At 53.5% G+C, this 18,168-nt stretch overlaps 1 protein-coding gene across 3 annotated transcripts in view; it reads right to left on the bottom strand.

Annotated features, from left to right (window-relative positions):
• The window catches only part of LOC119955311 (IQ motif and SEC7 domain-containing protein 3-like), a 662,877-nt gene that overhangs the window by 279,558 nt on the left and 365,151 nt on the right, over positions 1 to 18,168 (bottom strand). For all 3 annotated transcript variants that reach the window (XM_038781397.1, XM_038781396.1, XM_038781398.1), the window contains exon 3: positions 5,199 to 5,505. In XM_038781397.1, the coding sequence (XP_038637325.1) occupies positions 5,199 to 5,505 (307 nt within the window). The remainder of the gene's footprint in view (positions 1 to 5,198; positions 5,506 to 18,168) is intronic.

Below are 18,168 nucleotides of genomic sequence, written 5' to 3'. Positions count from 1 at the left end.
GAGCTCCGCTCCTGCCGGGACTGAGACTGAGCTCCGCTCCTGCCGGGACTGAGACTGAGCTCCGCTCCTGCCGGGACTGAGACTGAGCTCCGCTCCTGCAGGGACTGAGACTGAGCTCCGCTCCTGCCGGGACTGAGACTGAGCTCCGCTCCTGCCGGACTGAGACTGAGCTCCGCTCCTGCCCGGACTGAGACTGAGCACCGCTCCTGCCGGGACTGAGACTGAGCTCCGCTCCTGCCGGGACTGAGACTGAGCTCCGCTCCTGCCGGGACTGAGACTGAGCTCCGCTCCTGCCGGGACTGAGACTGAGCTCCGCTCCTGGCCAGACTGAGACTGAGCTCCGCTCCTGCCCCGACTGAGACTGAGCTCCGCTCCTGCCCGGGGCTGAGACTGAGCTCCGCTCCTACCGGGACTGAGACTGAGCTCCGCTCCTGCCGGGACTGAGACTGAGCTCCGCTCCTGCCCCGACAGAGACTGAGCTCCGCTCCTGCCCGGACTGAGACTGAGCACCGCTCCTGCCGGGACTGAGACTGAGCTCCGCTCCTGCCGGGACTGAGACTGAGCTCCGCTCCTGCCGGGACTGAGACTGAGCTCCGCTCCTGCCGGGACTGAGACTGAGCTCCGCTCCTGCCCGGACTGAGACTGAGCTCCGCTCCTGCCGGGACTGAGACTGAGCTCTGCTCCTGCCGGGACTGAGACTGAGCTCCGCTCCTGCCGGGACTGAGACTGAGCTCCGCTCCTGCCCAGACTGAGCTCCGCTCCTGCCGGGACTGAGACTGAGCTCCGCTCCTGCCCGGACTGAGACTGAGCTCCGCTCCTGCCGGGACTGAGACTGAGCTCCGCTCCTGCCGGGACTGAGACTGAGCTCCGCTCCTGCCGGGACTGAGACTGAGCTCCGCTCCTGCCCGGACTGAGACTGAGCTCCGCTCCTGCCCAGACTGAGACTGAGCTCGGCTCCTGCCGGGACTGAGACTGAGCTCCGCTCCTGCCGGGACTGAGACTGAGCTCCGCTCCTGCCGGGACTGAGACTGAGACTGAGCTCCGCTCCTGCCCGGACCGAGACTGAGCTCCGCTCCTGCCCGGACTGAGACTGAGCTCCGCTCCTGCCGGGACTGAGACTGAGCTCCGCTCCTGCCCAGACTGAGACTGAGCTCCGCTCCTGCCGGGACTGAGACTGAGCTCCGCTCCTGCCGGGACTGAGACTGAGCTCCGCTCCTGCCGGGACTGAGACTGAGCTCCGCTCCTGCCGGGACTGAGACTGAGCTCCGCTCCTGCCGGGACTGAGACTGAGCTCCGCTCCTGCCCGGACTGAGACTGAGCTCCTGCCGGGACTGAGACTGAGCTCCGCTCCTGCCGGGACTGAGACTGAGCTCCGCTCCTGCCCGGACTGAGACTGAGCACCGCTCCTGCCGGGACTGAGACTGAGCTCCGCTCCTGCCGGGACTGAGACTGAGCTCCGCTCCTGCCGGGACTGAGACTGAGCTCCGCTCCTGCCGGGACTGAGACTGAGCTCCGCTCCTGGCCAGACTGAGACTGAGCTCCGCTCCTGCCCCGACTGAGACTGAGCTCCGCTCCTGCCCGGGGCTGAGACTGAGCTCCGCTCCTACCGGGACTGAGACTGAGCTCCGCTCCTGCCGGGACTGAGACTGAGCTCCGCTCCTGCCCCGACAGAGACTGAGCTCCGCTCCTGCCCGGACTGAGACTGAGCACCGCTCCTGCCGGGACTGAGACTGAGCTCCGCTCCTGCCGGGACTGAGACTGAGCTCCGCTCCTGCCGGGACTGAGACTGAGCTCCGCTCCTGCCGGGACTGAGACTGAGCTCCGCTCCTGCCCGGACTGAGACTGAGCTCCGCTCCTGCCGGGACTGAGACTGAGCTCTGCTCCTGCCGGGACTGAGACTGAGCTCCGCTCCTGCCGGGACTGAGACTGAGCTCCGCTCCTGCCCAGACTGAGCTCCGCTCCTGCCGGGACTGAGACTGAGCTCCGCTCCTGCCCGGACTGAGACTGAGCTCCGCTCCTGCCGGGACTGAGACTGAGCTCCGCTCCTGCCGGGACTGAGACTGAGCTCCGCTCCTGCCGGGACTGAGACTGAGCTCCGCTCCTGCCGGGACTGAGACTGAGCTCCGCTCCTGCCGGGACTGAGACTGAGCTCCGCTCCTGCCCGGACTGAGACTGAGCTCCGCTCCTGCCCAGACTGAGACTGAGCTCGGCTCCTGCCGGGACTGAGACTGAGCTCCGCTCCTGCCGGGACTGAGACTGAGCTCCGCTCCTGCCGGGACTGAGACTGAGACTGAGCTCCGCTCCTGCCCGGACCGAGACTGAGCTCCGCTCCTGCCCGGACTGAGACTGAGCTCCGCTCCTGCCGGGACTGAGACTGAGCTCCGCTCCTGCCCGGACTGAGACTGAGCTCCGCTCCTGCCGGGACTGAGACTGAGCTCCGCTCCTGCCGGGACTGAGGACTGAGCTCCGCTCCTGCCGGGACTGAGACTGAGCTCCGCTCCTGCCGGGACTGAGACTGAGCTCCGCTCCTGCCGGGACTGAGACTGAGCTCCGCTCCTGCCGGGACTGAGACTGAGCTCCTGCCGGGACTGAGACTGAGCTCCGCTCCTGCCGGGACTGAGACTGAGCTCCGCTCCTGCCGGGACTGAGACTGAGCTCCGCTCCTGCCGGGACTGAGACTGAGCTCCGCTCCTGCCGGGACTGAGACTGAGCTCCGCTCCTGCCGGGACTGAGACTGAGCTCCGCTCCTGCCGGGACTGAGACTGAGACTGAGCTCCGCTCCTGCCCCGACTGAGACTGAGCTCCGCTCCTGTCTGGACTGAGACTGAGCTCCGCTCCTGCCCAGACTGAGACTGAGCTCCGCCCCTGCCGGGACTGAGACTGAGCTCCGCTCCTGCCCAGACTGAGACTGAGCTCCGCTCCTGCCGGGACTGAGACTGAGCTCCGCTCCTGCCCGGACTGAGACTGAGCTCCGCTCCTGCCGGGACTGAGACTGAGCTCCGCTCCTGCCGGGACTGAGACTGAGCTCCGCTCCTGCCGGGACTGAGCTCCGCTCCTGCCGGGACTGAGACTGAGCTCCGCTCCTGCCGGGACTGAGACTGAGCTCCGCTCCTGCCGGGACTGAGACTGAGCTCCGCTCCTGCCGGGACTGAGACTGAGCTCCGCTCCTGCCGGGACTGAGACTGAGCTCCGCTCCTGCCCGGACTGAGACTGAGCTCTGCTCCTGCCGGGACTGAGACTGAGCTCCGCTCCTGCCGGGACTGAGACTGAGCTCCGCTCCTGCCCGGACTGAGACTGAGCTCCACTCCTGCCGGGACTGAGACTGAGCTCCGCTCCTGCCGGGACTGAGACTGAGCTCCGCTCCTGCCGGGACTGAGACTGAGCTCCGCTCCTGCCGGGACTGAGACTGAGCTCTGCTCCTGCCGGGACTGAGACTGAGCTCCGCTCCTGCCGGGACTGAGACTGAGCTCCGCTCCTGCCGGGACTGAGACTGAGCTCTGCTCCTGCCGGGACTGAGACTGAGCTCCGCTCCTGCCGGGACTGAGACTGAGCTCCGCTCCTGCCGGGACTGAGACTGAGCTCCGCTCCTGCCGGGACTGAGACTGAGCTCCGCTCCTGCCGGGACTGAGACTGAGACTGAGCTCCTGCCGGGACTGAGACTGAGCTCCGCTCCTGCCCAGACTGAGACTGAGCTCCGCTCCTGCCGGGACTGAGACTGAGCTCCTGCCGGGACTGAGACTGAGCTCCGCTCCTGCCGGGACTGAGACTGAGCTCCGCTCCTGCTGGGACTGAGACTGAGCTCCGCTCCTGCCCGGACTGAGACTGAGCTCCTGCCGGGACTGAGACTGAGCTCCGCTCCTGCCGGGACTGAGACTGAGCTCCGCTCCTGCCCGGACTGAGACTGAGCTCCGCTCCTGCCGGGACTGAGACTGAGCTCCGCTCCTGCTGGGACTGAGACTGAGCTCCGCTCCTGCTGGGACTGCTCCGTTCAGTCTTTTTAGCTTTACCTTCTCCTCGTTTCACCTCACTCCCTGTTGTTTACTCAATTCCAAAAGCACTGTTGTTGAGCCCTGCAGGCTCTCAGGGTGCAGACCAGCAGGACTGGGTGGCTTATTTTTATCGGGCTCATAACAATCCTTTGGAAGCTGGATTAAACCAGTCATTTGAAGAAAATATGTAAATGGTGCCCAGATGTGATCCTGGAACCAGGATGTCTATGATCAGCAGGTCCTGTTAATGTTAGTCTCAGTGATTGTTGTGTGTTGACTCTCGAGCAGTCCTGTTTGTAGAGCTCTACTACATATACGTTAGTTTTAGGGCTGGATTCTTCCGCCTTCTGCCGCAACATCGCCATGGGTGAGACGCCGACAATGGAGAAATTCATTGACCTTGGGCGGAATTCTCCGAACGCGTCCGCCCGGAGACCGGGAATCCCGCCCCTAGTTTGCAAATAAATAGAAACTACTTAATAGTTTACCAATCCTGTGTGTGTGAGATCAGTGAGTTTGTGTACAGCACTGACTATCCTGCTGACTGCCCAATGGCCCACTCACCCATCCATTCACTGAAAAACCTGAAGCCTTTAACAATTTACCTGAATATGGCAGGAACTGTTGTCTTTGTTCCTTTTCTGTTCCTAATGTAGATCTGCCCTGACCCATTGATGCTTCAGCTAGGATCAGACATCCTGACTGAAACATTGCTAAAGGGTGGAACACAGAAACCTTCCCGGGAAGCGGCAATGTACAAAGCATCAACGCTGACTGGAAAATCTGGGCCATTTCCATCTGAACACCCTTCATTCACTCTGAGATGGAATAATGCCCACTGATTTGGCAAGGAAACTTAAAGAGATCAATTCAAATGACATCATCAGCTTCATCACTACATAAGTTCAGTTCTCATCATTCCTGTCATAACAATGTGTGATTTGCGCAGTGATGTCTTTCTTGGAGTATATCATACTTCGATATTCACAGTGTCTCACAATAACAGGAGACAATAATTGTACCACACACTGAGAAAAAACGTTGCCTCTTTTGAATGCTTCTAGACTTTTGTTTTGGGTTTTCCAAAAATGTTAATCACATTATTTTGTAATCAGCTTTTTTAAAACTTTGCATTCAGCTTAAAGCTTCTTGTCCTGGCACCTTTGTGTTTTTGTATTGTAGATATACTGCACCAGAGGTGAACAATACCTGCTTATTTTTGAGATCCAGCGAAAGCTCGTAATCAGAGCTGGGTAAGTGTGAGCACGTTGCTGTCCCTTTGCTCCGTTGCATTCTCATTGGTGATGCTGTGTGATGCAGACTCGCTTTCTGCACCATGGTGTTGCAGACAGGAATCATCCGCCATGGTTTCCCCTCCTTGGTGTCAGCCAATGAGCATTTAATTTGGTCCACGCCAGGTCCATCAGGAATGTTGATTTCACATTCTCCTGGGATTTTCACAGGACCATCTGCCTCTGAGTTAATGGATTTGCCTCCAGGAGAGATGGTTTCATTACTGCAAAATGAAGGTGAGATACATGCTGTTAGTAACAGGCATTAAGCAGTGGGAGGCCGTCGCCTCTCTACCACCCCCTCACTCATTTACATGAGATGACTGCACATGGAAAGATCAGTTTTTAATTACAACATATAGTCAGAAAGCAATACAGCAAGTTGCAAATATAAAGAGATCAGATCAAAACTCAAACAAAGTTTGAATGGGATCGCCTGGGAATAATTATAACTCACCTGTAGCAAACAGACAGGATTAGACAGACCACGTTTGTTTTAAATGCAACTGCCCAATTTTACTTTCTATTAAATGTTAATGAAGTGTAAAAATCAGCTCGGGTTAAAATAGGCAACCAATGCAGTCCCATGTTTCCCACTGGAGAATTGAAATTAAAATTCCCCCCATGACTCACAGTCAGAAACAATTTCTGTTTCACATTCTCCACAGCTCAAGCTAACAAGAGTCTATGTGAGAGATGTTGCTGCTGTGTCTATATGTAAACTGGCTCCTCAATAAAATTCTGGTTTCTTAGTCTTTAATTGTAATTACTGGACTAAAATTCAGAACATTACTTCCAACATCTTAATAAGGAGACAAATTTTAAAATGTTTAGCATCTGTGCTGAAGCTGTGAATCAGGAGATACTGAGGCTTGGCTCAGCGATGCATTCAGCCCAGACCCCTGTGATCAATGTCCAGTTCATGCTTCATGTTAATATTTTAGAGATAACGGGCTGGATTCTCCATCCGCGGGACCCTCCGCTTTGCTGCCAGCACACTCACGCCCACGGATTTCCCGACGGCACGGGAGGGCCCACGATGGGAAACCCCATTGGCCGGCTGCCGGGATGGAGGATAGCATTGCCTGCGGGGGCGCACCACCCCAGAGAGCGGATCTGGGTGGATGGAAAAGCCGGCTTATTGTTTAGTTCTGAAAAAGCTGGCGTTACCAAGTTAAAGTCACTCAAAAGCTGGACTTTAAAGAATTCCAGAACAACAAACAGAAAATGGCGGTTCAGGAGGTAACCCATGTTTGTTTAATAGGGGAGGAGCAGAAGAGATGGAGCCAAAAAACATCAGATGGGGTTACTGAACTGCAGAATTGGAGACATGGGCGGCACGGTAGCACAGTGGTTAGCACTGTTGCTTCATAGCTCCAGGGTCCCAGGTTCGATTCCCGGCTTGAGTCACTGTCTGTGTGGAGTCTGCACGTTCTCCCCGTATCTGCGTGGGTTTCCTCCGGGTGCTCCGGTTTCCTCCCACGAGTCCCGGAAGACGTGCTTATTATGTGAATTGGACATTCTGAATTCTCCCTCCGTGAACCTGAACAGGCGCTGGAATGTGGCGACTAGGGGATTTTCACAGTAACTTCATTGCAGTGTTAATGTCAGCCTACTTGTGACAATAAAGATTATTGGCGGGTGGAAACCGGTGGGTCGGGCAATTCCGGCACGAAGGAGGGACCTGAACCACTCCAGCGTAGGGCCGCCCCGCAGATTCAGGGGCCAAATCGCGGCGGAGTGGTTTGTGCTGCGCCGGCCGGTGCGAGATGGCGCATGCACGGGAGCGCCAGCGTGTGCTGCCGTCATCCTCGTGCATGCGCAGGGGGAGTTCATCTCCGCGCTGGCCATCGCGGACTATTACACCGGCCGGCACGGAGGAATAGAGTGCCCCCACGGCACAGGCCCGCCCGCAGATAGGTGGGCCCGGATCACGGGCCAGGCCACCATGGGGGCACCTCCCCCCCCCCCCCCCCCCCCCCAGTGACCCCGGAGGCCGCCCGCGGAGCCAGAGGTCCCGCTGGTAAGTACCTGTTGTAATTTACGCCGACGAGACTGGCCGAAAAGGGGTGGCCACTCGGCCCATTGCAGGCCGGAGAATCGTCGGGAGGGGGCCGCTGCTAGCGGCCGCTGACCAGCGTGGAGCCATTCCCGCCCCTGCCAAATCCCCAGCAGCCAGCAGGGGCGGGATTCATGCCGCCGCCTCCCCCCCGCTGATTCTCCGGCCCAGTGGGAGGTTGGATAATCCCGGCCACTATGTCTACACTGCATACAAACAAGTGGAGGGCAAAGAAATGTTTTCTTTTTTGAAGTTACAGTTAAGATAGAGCAGAAGCATTTCGTAAACCCTGAAAAGCTACATCATGATGGAGATGGCTGGATTTTAAGAAGGTTCTTTGGTTTCAATTTATTTGTGTGTTGGTTCTATTTGGACCTTGTGTGGTTTGCAGCTCACTGTGAAGTAAGCTCTTAACAGAGTGGCACTGCCAGGGCACCAGGCTGGCAGCACCAAGGTGCCCGGATGGCTGCAGGAGAGCCAGGTTACCACCCTGCCCAGAGCTCGGCCACTCGGGGCCTCTGATGGCCTGGGAGACACTCTCCCCCCCCCCCCCCCCCCCCCCCCCCCAGGTGCTGTTACGTCCGGTCCACTTTTGTGTGGGCCAGTGTCAACGTCACCATGGCGAGGTCTCTGTTCCTGGGAATTCGTTCCCGGGAGTTCGTTCCCGTGTCTCGGGAGAATTAGGCGGGACATATTTAAATGAGCCTAAAGCTGTCTCTACTATGTAAATATGGATCTCGTCCGAACGTCGCAAATCCCGCGAGGTGCCTCTCGCAACATTTAACGGCCTCATCGTGTCACCAAGTCAGGCCGATCACATCCGCAGGTTATATATTGGGAAACAATAAAGCAAGCAAAGTCGGTTTCTGTAACCTGGGACAGTCCGTTACAATTCCGCAATGGTTCCCGTGATTGAAATTTCCTCAGTTACCAGTGATCCAGTGAAGAAACAAAGTGATGTAAGAAATGGAAGAATTCCAGACTTGGGCAAGTGTGCTGCAGAGTTTCCAGATCAAAATTTGGCACAAACAAGACTGAAATCTCAGAATGTTCTTGAAAGGTTAATGACAGCAATCAATTAAATGGTCCTGTTAGTGCTGAGACGGGGCAATCATTAAAAAAAATTTTTTTTTTAAATTTTAGAGTGTCCAATTCTTTTTTTTCTAATTAAGGGGCAATTTAGAGTGGCCAATCCACCTTCCCCGCACATCTTTGTGTTGTGGGGGTGAAACCCACGCAAACACGGGGAGAATGTGCAAACTCCACACGGACAGTGACCCAGAGCCGGGATCAAACCTGGGACCTCGGCGCCGTGAGGCAGCAGTGCTAACCACTGCGCCACCGTGTTGCCACTAGATGGGGCAATAATTAACCTGTCGATCAGTGTGAGGTACAGAATACAGCTCGGAAAAAACAGGCAACACAGTTGAATTTAAAGGATCAGTTACAACCACAAAATAGTTGGAATAAAATGATTTATGAACAGCATGGACTCCAGCCTCCCTTGCTGGCGGCAAATGGGCGCCACGCCAACCTGCGTATGCCGTCCTGCTGATTAGTGGGCCCCGATCGCGGGCTAGACCCCATTGGAGGCCCCCCCCGGGGATGGAGCCCCCCTCTCCGCCCCCCACGGGACTGCCCCCACTACCCTTCACACAGAGACGGCGTCGGCGGGACTCCGCGTATAGCGGCCCGCGACCAGCACCGTGTCAAACACGCAGGCGCAAATGGCGCCCCGATGCTGGTGCAAGATTCTCCGAGGTGCGGGCTGGCGTCGGGGCGGCATGGCACGGTTACGGCAATTCTCCGGCCCGGCGCGGGGCTCGGACAATCGCACCCCCTGGTGTTAGGATAGACGACCAGACCCCAGCATTTGTTCAGTTTCTGGACAAGAATCCCGAACAATTTTTTTAAAATTTGTAAATCTGTGAGGAAATGCTACTTCACCCCAGAAGTGCCAATTCTGACCAATAGGTATCTTTTATTAAAAATTTATCCCATCCTTAAAGTTACAAAGCAGAGTTAGCGGGGCAAATCCTTAATCCAGCTCATTGCTTACCCCAAAAACCAACTCAAATTCAAATTGAAGCCAATTCCTGGGGAGAAATTCTCCGATCCCCAGCAGGGGGTTTTGCTGGGAATTGGCGGGGGCGGGAATTGCGCCATGTCGATCGGCGAGGCCCCTGCAGCGATTCCCCGGCCCGGATGGGCCGAAGTCCCACCGCTGAGAGGCACCGCTGAGAGGCCTCTCTCGCCGCCGAGGTTTCAACCACCTCTGGTGGCGGCGGGATCGGCGGCGCGAGCGGACCCCCGGGGTCCTGGGGGGGGGGCGCGGGGCGATCGGACCCCGGGGGGTGCCCCCACGGTGGCCAGGCCCGCGATCGGGGCACTCTTTCTCTTCCGCCGCCACCACGGCTTCCACCATAGCGGAGGCAGAAGAGAATCCCCCAGCGTGCATGCGCGAACCGGCGAAGGCCTTTCGGCCAGCTCCAGCGCCGGGCGGCGGGCCTGAAAGGCCGCTGGTGCCAATTTTGGTGCCAGTCGGTGTGGTGCCAACCGCTCTGGCGCGGGCCTAGCGCCCAAAGATGCGGAGAATTCCGCACCTTTGGAGTGGCCCGATGCCGGAGTCGTTGGCGCCACTCCCCTACGCCGGGAACCCCCGCCCCACCGGGTAGGGGAGAATACCACCGCAGGTCTACACAAGAGAGGCCAACAAGGTCCAAGCTGGCAGGAACCGGCATCACTCATCAACTTGGGCCTGATCTCAGGCTTGATTCCAGTCAAAAGGCCGACACGCGATAGCTATCTTTTATGTTAAAACAAACGTTAATTTAAACATAGAATTAACCACATTAACATCAAAAAAATAGATTGACAATTATCAGTTAAACAGTTCTTAAATAAAAGGAACTTAAACTTGCTGGGTGCAATTTAATGGAAAAGGAAGAGGCCCATTTTGGGTGCGTATCGCGGAATGTTTCCTCCTCCGGCAGTGCCGAGAACGACCTCGCTATCAAACGGGACTCTCAGCGAGGAACGCCCCGCACTTACATCACTGTCAGCTCGCCAGGAAGGGATCGGGGCACCAGATTTAAATGCCACCCGATCTCTCGACCCTCCAGCCCCCCCCCCCCCCCCCCCCCACCCTCCCCCACATCACTTTACAAGGGCAGGGCACCCCCAGGCCTGATCCCTGGCGCGAGCAACCTGCATTGTCAGCTTGCCAGGGTGGTACTGCCAAGGTATAGGTCTGGCCAGGTGGCAGTGGGAATGCCAGGGTACCATCCTGCCCAGAGCCCGGCCGGGGGCTTGCAATGGCCTGGGAGTATACACCACTATTAAACAGCGCCATGCAGAGGCTGCCCAGGCACGGCCGTTAGTTCCCGGGTGCTGGCCAAATCTGACCCAGACATATTTAAGTGAGCGTAACTTCTCACTTAAATATTCCAAACCTCACCAGGCAGGATGCAGATCATCACATCTCACGAGAACTCACATCTCAATGATCTTGAATCTAAAGAGAAAGTCATCCAAAACCTAGAACGAAGCAGTCCCAAAACGAAAGGGCGGCACGGTAACACAGTGGTTAGCACAGCTGCCTCACAGCGGCCAGGGTCCCAGGTTCGATTCCCGGCTTGGGTCACTGTCTGCGTGGGTTTCCTCTGGGCGCTCCAGTTTCCTCCCCCAGTCCAAAGATGTACAGGTTAGGTGGATTGGCCGTGATAAGTTGTCCCTTGGTGTCCAATTGTTAGGTGGATTTACAGTGATAGGGTGGGGGAATGGGTCTGGGTGGGGTGCTCCACTGGAGGGTTGGTGCAGACTCGATGGGCCAAATGGCCTCCTTCTGCACTGTCGTGGTTCTACAGTTCAACGAAACTTTGAACTTCAGAAAGACATCAACTGGAAGGCAACCAAGTGCATCAGACATCCTTTATCCTTGTATATTTGGGCTTTTCCCATTGGAGCAAAGGAGGATGAGAGGTGACTTAATTGAGGTGTATAAGATGATGAGAGGGATAGATAGAGTGGACGTTCAGTGACTTTTTCCTCGGGTGGATGTAGCTGTTACAAGGGGGCATAACTATAAGGTTCAGGGTGGGAGATATAGGAGGGATGTCCGAGGTAGGTTCTTTACTCAGAGAGTGGTTAGGGTGTGGAATGGACTGCCTGCTGTGGTAGTGGAGTCGGACACTCTAGGAACTTTCAAGCGGTTATTGGACAGGCATATAAGTGCACTAGAATGATTGGGAGTAGGTTGATTTGATCTTAGTTTCAGACTAGTTCAGCACACGTCATGGGCCGAAGGGCCTGTACTGTGCTGTACAGTTCTATGTTCTGTGTTCATTATATTCATCCCTCTGCGCTGCCTTTCCCGCTGTGTTGTCTGGGTATATATATATTTATATGTAGAGTGGGGGGTTGGTACTGGACAGTGGTTAACCAGTTGTATTGTGTATTTAATGCTAATTACTGTTACATCGTAAAACTGATGAATGCAGTTGATTGGCTCAGCCCAGGCCCTCAGGTATTTTAAAAATATCATCTAATTTCACCTGTGCTGTGACTGTGGGTCGAGTGGAGCTGGAATTGGCCACACACTAACATGGGGCATCGTGACACTCCGCAGTGACTTGTCTACTGAATGTTTCAGCGTCTATAATACTTCCCCAGCAATGTGACTGCCCCCTTGTTATTCCTAAACTCCATCCGCAATGACCAAGACATTGTCCCTCCACACCGCAGTAACTGACACCTTAATGATGTGACACTACCTCCACTTTCACACCCTCCACTGTCTCCTATATCCCGGAATGGTGCGCTGCCAGTCCTGCCCCCTCCCTCAAACACTTCTCTCTGATGGCAACAATATCACAATTCCATGTGCCAATCCACACCCTTAACTCATCAGTCTTATCTATAATACCCTCCGCATTAAAGTAGAGACCATCCAGCCTCACTGTACGCCCTTGGAACTCAACATGGCTGAACCCCCTCTGCTTTAGCTCCTTTACTACAGTATGCTGTGTCCCTGTAGGACCCCACCAGCGTACACTAACTGGCTAGGACCCTACCTGTGTACACTAACTGTCTAGGACCCTACCCGCGTACACTAACTGGACAGGGCACCACCTCCCCACTACCCTCCCCCGAAGTGCAACACATTGTTGGTGGCACACTGTGGCCATAACAAACCCTATTCAAATGTTTCATGAACAGGGAAACCACTCTATAAATGTGCAGCAGATATGCGATCATAAGTATAGAACACCAGGGCAGCACAGTGGGTCAGTGGCTAGCATTGCTGCCTCACGGCACCGAGGTCCCAGGTTCAATCCCGGCTCTGGGTCACTGTCCGTGTGGCGTTTGCACATTTTCCCCGTGACTCCGTGGGTCTCACCCCAACAACCCAAAGATGTGCAGGGTAGGTGGATTGGCCATGCTAAATTGCCCCTTAATTGGGAAAAATTAATTGGGTAAAAATAAATAAATAAATATAGAACAATAAATCTGAATGTGCCATGCCTACTGATTGCCACAATGCCTTTATTTTATGCCAAGTTATTTTATGTGAAGTTTGGAGTAGATTTGATTGATGGTTGCTGGGGTTTGAGACACTCCATGGCCACAGTAACTGCAGAGCTCACAGATCACAAGAATGATACAATGAGGTGTATTCTGTCACTTTGGTCAACATGGCTTTTCATAGAATCTACAGAATCATAGAATCTACAGTGCAGAAGGAGGCCATTCAGCCCATCGAGTCTGCACCGGCTCTTGGAAAGAGCCCCCTACCCAAGGTCAACAACTCCACCCCATCCCCATAACCCAGTAACCCTACCCAACACTAAGGGAAATTTTGGACACTAAGGGCAATTTATCATGGCCAATCCACCTATCCTGCACATCTTTGGACTGTGGGAGGAAATCGGAGCACCCGGAGGAAACCCACGCACACACGGGGAGGATGTGCAGACTCCGCACAGACAGTGACCCAAGCCGGAATCGAACCTGGGACCCTGGAGCTGTGAAGCGATTGTGCTATCCACAATGCTACCATGCTGCACCCAGAACGGTATTTTCTGTAAATAAGACAGAATCTAGGCAGAGTAACAAATGGCAGAAGGTGACCTTGACCAAGGAAAATATCGGAAACCAAAAGAGAAAATGCTGGAAAATCGCAGCAGGTCTGGCAGCATCTGTAGGGAGAGAAAACATTTCGAGGCCAGATGACCCTTTGTCAAAGCTAAAAGACAGAGAAAGTGGCAGATATTTATAATGTGGGGTGAGAGAATGAAAGGTGAGTCATAGCCACAGAAACCAAGGGAAAAGGGTGGTAATGGCAGTCCCCAGTCCCCAGAGAGAGAAAAAGGTGTGAAAGGCCAGACAGCAGAGAAACTAAGATCAGAGTGCAAACTGTGAATGATATAGATGTGGGGAGAAGGTGGGCATGGGTGGGAGAGAGGAGAAGGGGAAACAAAGGGGAGAAACAGGCACAGCCCAACACTTGAAATCTTCAAGACACCTCTTTAGATTATTTCCATTTAAAAGTTTTCATGATCATGCTTGGTTTAGCTCGCACCTCGCATAGAAATGTTGCTTGATCACTGATGTTAGTCTGTGACTTTGACAAAGCTAAAGCAGAAGATAGACAGACAATAGGTGGCCCCACAACAGATGAGAATGGTGCAGATACAGCTCAGTCCAGGGTGTCACTTCTAGTCACTCGATGATACAATTATAGATGCCACAATAGCAGGCACTGGCATCATTCATGCCAGCTCTTATCATTTCCCTGTGACTGATCATCACTCATAAGAACATAAGAACTAGGAGCAGGAGTAGGCCATCTGGCCCCTCGAGCCTGCTCCGCCATTCAATTAGATCATGGCTGATCTTTTGTGGACTCAGCTCCACTTTCCGGCCCGAACACCATAACCCTTAATCCCTTTATTCTTCAAAAAACTATCTATCTTTATCTTAAAAACATTTAATGAAGGAGCCTTAACTGCTTCACTGGGCAAGGAATTCCACAGATTCACAACCCTTTGGGTGAAGAAGTTCCTCCTAAACTCAGTCCTAAATCTACTTCCCCTTATTTTGAGGCTGTGCCCCCTAGTTCTGCTTTCACCCACACTCCAAAGTAACCAGGGAGTAGCATCTGTGTGTGTATCTGTGTGATTATCCAGGACTGGCAATGTCAATATAGGAAATGTCAGGAAGACAAACAACTCCAGTCCACTGTGTCGAAAAGCCCAGTCTCCATAACTTGAGGAAGCAATATCTGAGCTGAGAACTCGGCGATGATACAATGAGGAGTGCACCAATGCCCAAGTATCCAGGTAGCCATGCTCTCCAAGGTGATCTACAACTCAGGGCAGCATCACATCGTGAACTTTTCGTAGAGGCTTTCTGTCCATTTACTCTTCAGTGATCTGCTTGGCCAGCAAACCGACTCGTTGCCTTGCCCTGTGAAGCCCAAAACCAAGGAGCCAGCGGCTCTGCAACACCTACAGTTCCATCTGAACTTACCTCTCTCTCCTCCTCATGTTTGATGTGGAGATGCCGGCGTTGGACTGGGGTGGGCGCAGTAAGAAGTCTGACAACACCAGGTTAAAATCCAACAGGTTTGTTTCAAACACTAGCTTTCGGAGCACTGCTCCTTCCTTAGGTGAATGAAGAGGTAGATTCCAGAAACATATATATAGACAAATTCAAAGATGCCAGACAATGCTTAGAATGTGAGCATTTGCAGGTAATTAAGTCTTTACAGATCCAGAGACTTAATTAACTGCAAATGCTCGCATCAAAACATTGTCTGGCATCTTTCACTTTAGGCAACCCATTAAGCAACCAAATCTATGAGGCACTGAATGGGCAACCATGAGTTGAATTTCTCCTCCCATAATTTCTTTCATCTTGTTTGTATATCTATTGATGAGCCAGCGAACTGCTTTGTGGCTACTGGCTCTGTCCAGGATTTTAGTTGATCCAGAGCCATTCGGTTGAGTTCCTGTTGGAAACATCATGCCTCAAACCAACCCCCTTCCTGGCTGTCTAGTTGAACAAAATCCATTGCTACAAAACCTGTGTCTTACCTCTACCCTGAGCTGAGATTCCACAACCACAGCCAGTCAATTATCAAAGACATGGGGCGGGATTCTATGGAAACCGGCGGGCAACTCCGGCGCAAAGGAGTGGCGTGAACCACTCTGGCGTCGGGCCGCCCTGAAGCTGCGGAATCCTTCGCACCTTCAGGGGCTAGGCTGGCACCGGAGTGGTTTGCACCGCGCCAGTCAGCGCATAAGGGGCATGGCGCAGCGCCAACCAGCGCAGAAGGGCCTCCGCCGTCCGGCGCGAGTTAGCGCATGCTCGGGAGAGTCATCCCAGCGCCTGCACAGGGTTGTTCATCTCCGCGCGAGCCATCGTGGACTGTTACACCAGCCGGCGTGGAGGAATAGAGTGCCCGCACAGCACAGGCCCGCCCACGGATCGGTGGGCTCCGATCGCGGGCCAGGCCACCATGGGGGCACCCCCCGGGGCCAAATCCCCCCCGCCACCCCCCCCCCCCCGAGGATCCCGGAGGCTGCCCGCGGAGCCAGGTCCCGCCAGTAAATTCCTGTCATAACGTACGCCGGCAGGTCCGGCCGAAAACAGGCGGCCACTCGGCCCATCGCAGGCCGGAGAATCGCCGGGGGGGGCGCTGCCAACGGCCCACAACCGGCGTGATTCCCGCCCCCGCCAAATCCCCAGTGCCGGAGAATTCGGCAGCCGGCAGGGGCTGGCTTCACGCTGCCCCCCGGCAATTCTCCGTACCCCCCGCCCATTTACTTCCACCTTTGGGACATCTCCGGAGGAAGGGTCAAGACTGGGAGAATGGCAGGAATGTGGGCAGGTTGAGGAGTACTGAATGGTAGGGATAAAGATTTGGAAGCGCAGAAACCTGAGAGAAGGGAAAGGAAAGGAGGCAAGACAACAGGAGAAAGGAGTTTCGCAGAACTACGAGGAAAGTTTAAAAAGAAAGAGAAGATTAAAATCAAAATAAAATACTTCATCTATGTTACCGGTGTTTGGATTCAACCTTCTCAATGAAAGTTCTTTTTTCCTTATGTCATGTGAGAGTACCTTTAAGAAATGGGCGTTTAAGAAATGTACCTTTAAGAAATGAAGCTGCTCATGTTACTGGAGTGATGTCAGAGTGTGGGTGGAGCTGAGCTCTACTTCTGCTTTTTTAGTTTCAGTTTGAGAAAAAGCTTGGGTGTGCCTGTGTTTTTCAGGGAGCTGCGTCTGAAGTCTGCATCCAAAGACTATCTTAATCATTTGGTGAATTCAGAATTCTAAATGTTTTCAGTATTGATTGTAAACCCTAATATGCTCCTGTTTGAAGGTTTGTTGAGTCTTTTGGATGTTAAAAGAACAGTTTAAAAGGGTTACTTAGCATTGTAGTCTTTGGGGTTGTATTTGAATTAATGGTTGCTAAGATATTCACTGTTTGTTTTAAAAAGGTTAACTTGAGTTCATAGAATAAACATTGTCTTGTTTTGCTGTACCACACCTGTAGAGTGGGCCGTGTGCTCCCCATACCACAATCTATTAAAAGTTGTGGGTCAGGTGAACTCCATGATACACTTTGGGGTTCTCTAAACCCTGGCCTATAACACTTACATGAGTGGGAGACACCAGAGGCTGACTCCACAGCAACATGTAAATTGTCCTCCTTACTGCCAAACCAACTATAGATCAGACAACCTTCTGCTTTGTGAGAGAGTTGAAAATGTGGACATAGGTCTGTAGCAGCAGCCAATACACACAAGCAAACGGATACAGTAAAGTTACATTGATGTGTGTATATAGAAATTATTAGCTGGCCAATGAGGAATAGAGAGGAGACAAGCAAAGGGGCTCCAGTGTTAAAGAACAAGACTCCATGGTGGGATAAAGTTGACATGTGTAGAGTGGAGTTGTGGAGTCCAGTTGGCATGGAACATGGATTACCGCGTTACAAGATTATTATCGATAGATCCACCTGCATATGGTCTTTTCAACCCGTTGCTAATGGTTTATTCTGCTTATTTTGTTAGCAATGTAGCGTTGTTGGTGGTGCAGTGGTTAACACTGCTGCCTCATGGGATGGCACGTTGCGCAGTGGTTAGCACTGCTGCCTCATGTTGCTGCGTACCCTGGTTCAATCCCGGTCCTGGGACATTGCCTGTGTGGTGTTTGCACATTCTCCCCGTGTCTGTGTGAGTCCCACCCCCACAACCCAAGGAGATGTGCAGGGTAGGTGAATTGGCCAAGCTAAATTGCCCCTTAATTTAATTTTTTTTTAAAAAAGGCAATGTAGTGTTGAATAATGCAAATTATACGTTTGAGTAGATCTCTCTGTTCAAACAGACCAGTATTTGTAATGGATAAATGACATTGATTTGTAAGCCACATTGATGGTAACTATTTTCTGCAGTCAGTTGGTAATAGCTGGTTTAGCACAGTGGGCTAAACAGCTGGCTTGCCAGCAGCGCTGGTTCAATTCCCGTACTGTCCTTCCCGAACAGGCGCCGGAATGTGGCGACTAGGTCCTTTTCACAGTAACTTCATTGAAGCCTATTTGTGACAGTAAGCGATTATTATTATTATTATTATAAGCCACAAAATATAACAGAAAGTAAATGTGATATCATATTAAAGCGCGTAGAGAGAAGGGACACTGCTAAGTGTGGGCAAAAATGACTAGACATGAGAAGCAGATAAACGTAAACCAGGCGGAGATGATTCAGAGTCTCGAGTCAGATGATGAGGAGCATAAGCAAAGGATGGTGAAGGGTCAGATGCA

Source organism: Scyliorhinus canicula, chromosome 20, assembly GCF_902713615.1.
Source record: "Scyliorhinus canicula chromosome 20, sScyCan1.1, whole genome shotgun sequence".
Taxonomy (NCBI): Eukaryota; Metazoa; Chordata; class Chondrichthyes; order Carcharhiniformes; family Scyliorhinidae; genus Scyliorhinus; species Scyliorhinus canicula.
Note: the sequence above shows the minus strand (reverse complement) of the source record. Positions and strands in the feature narration are given on the sequence as shown.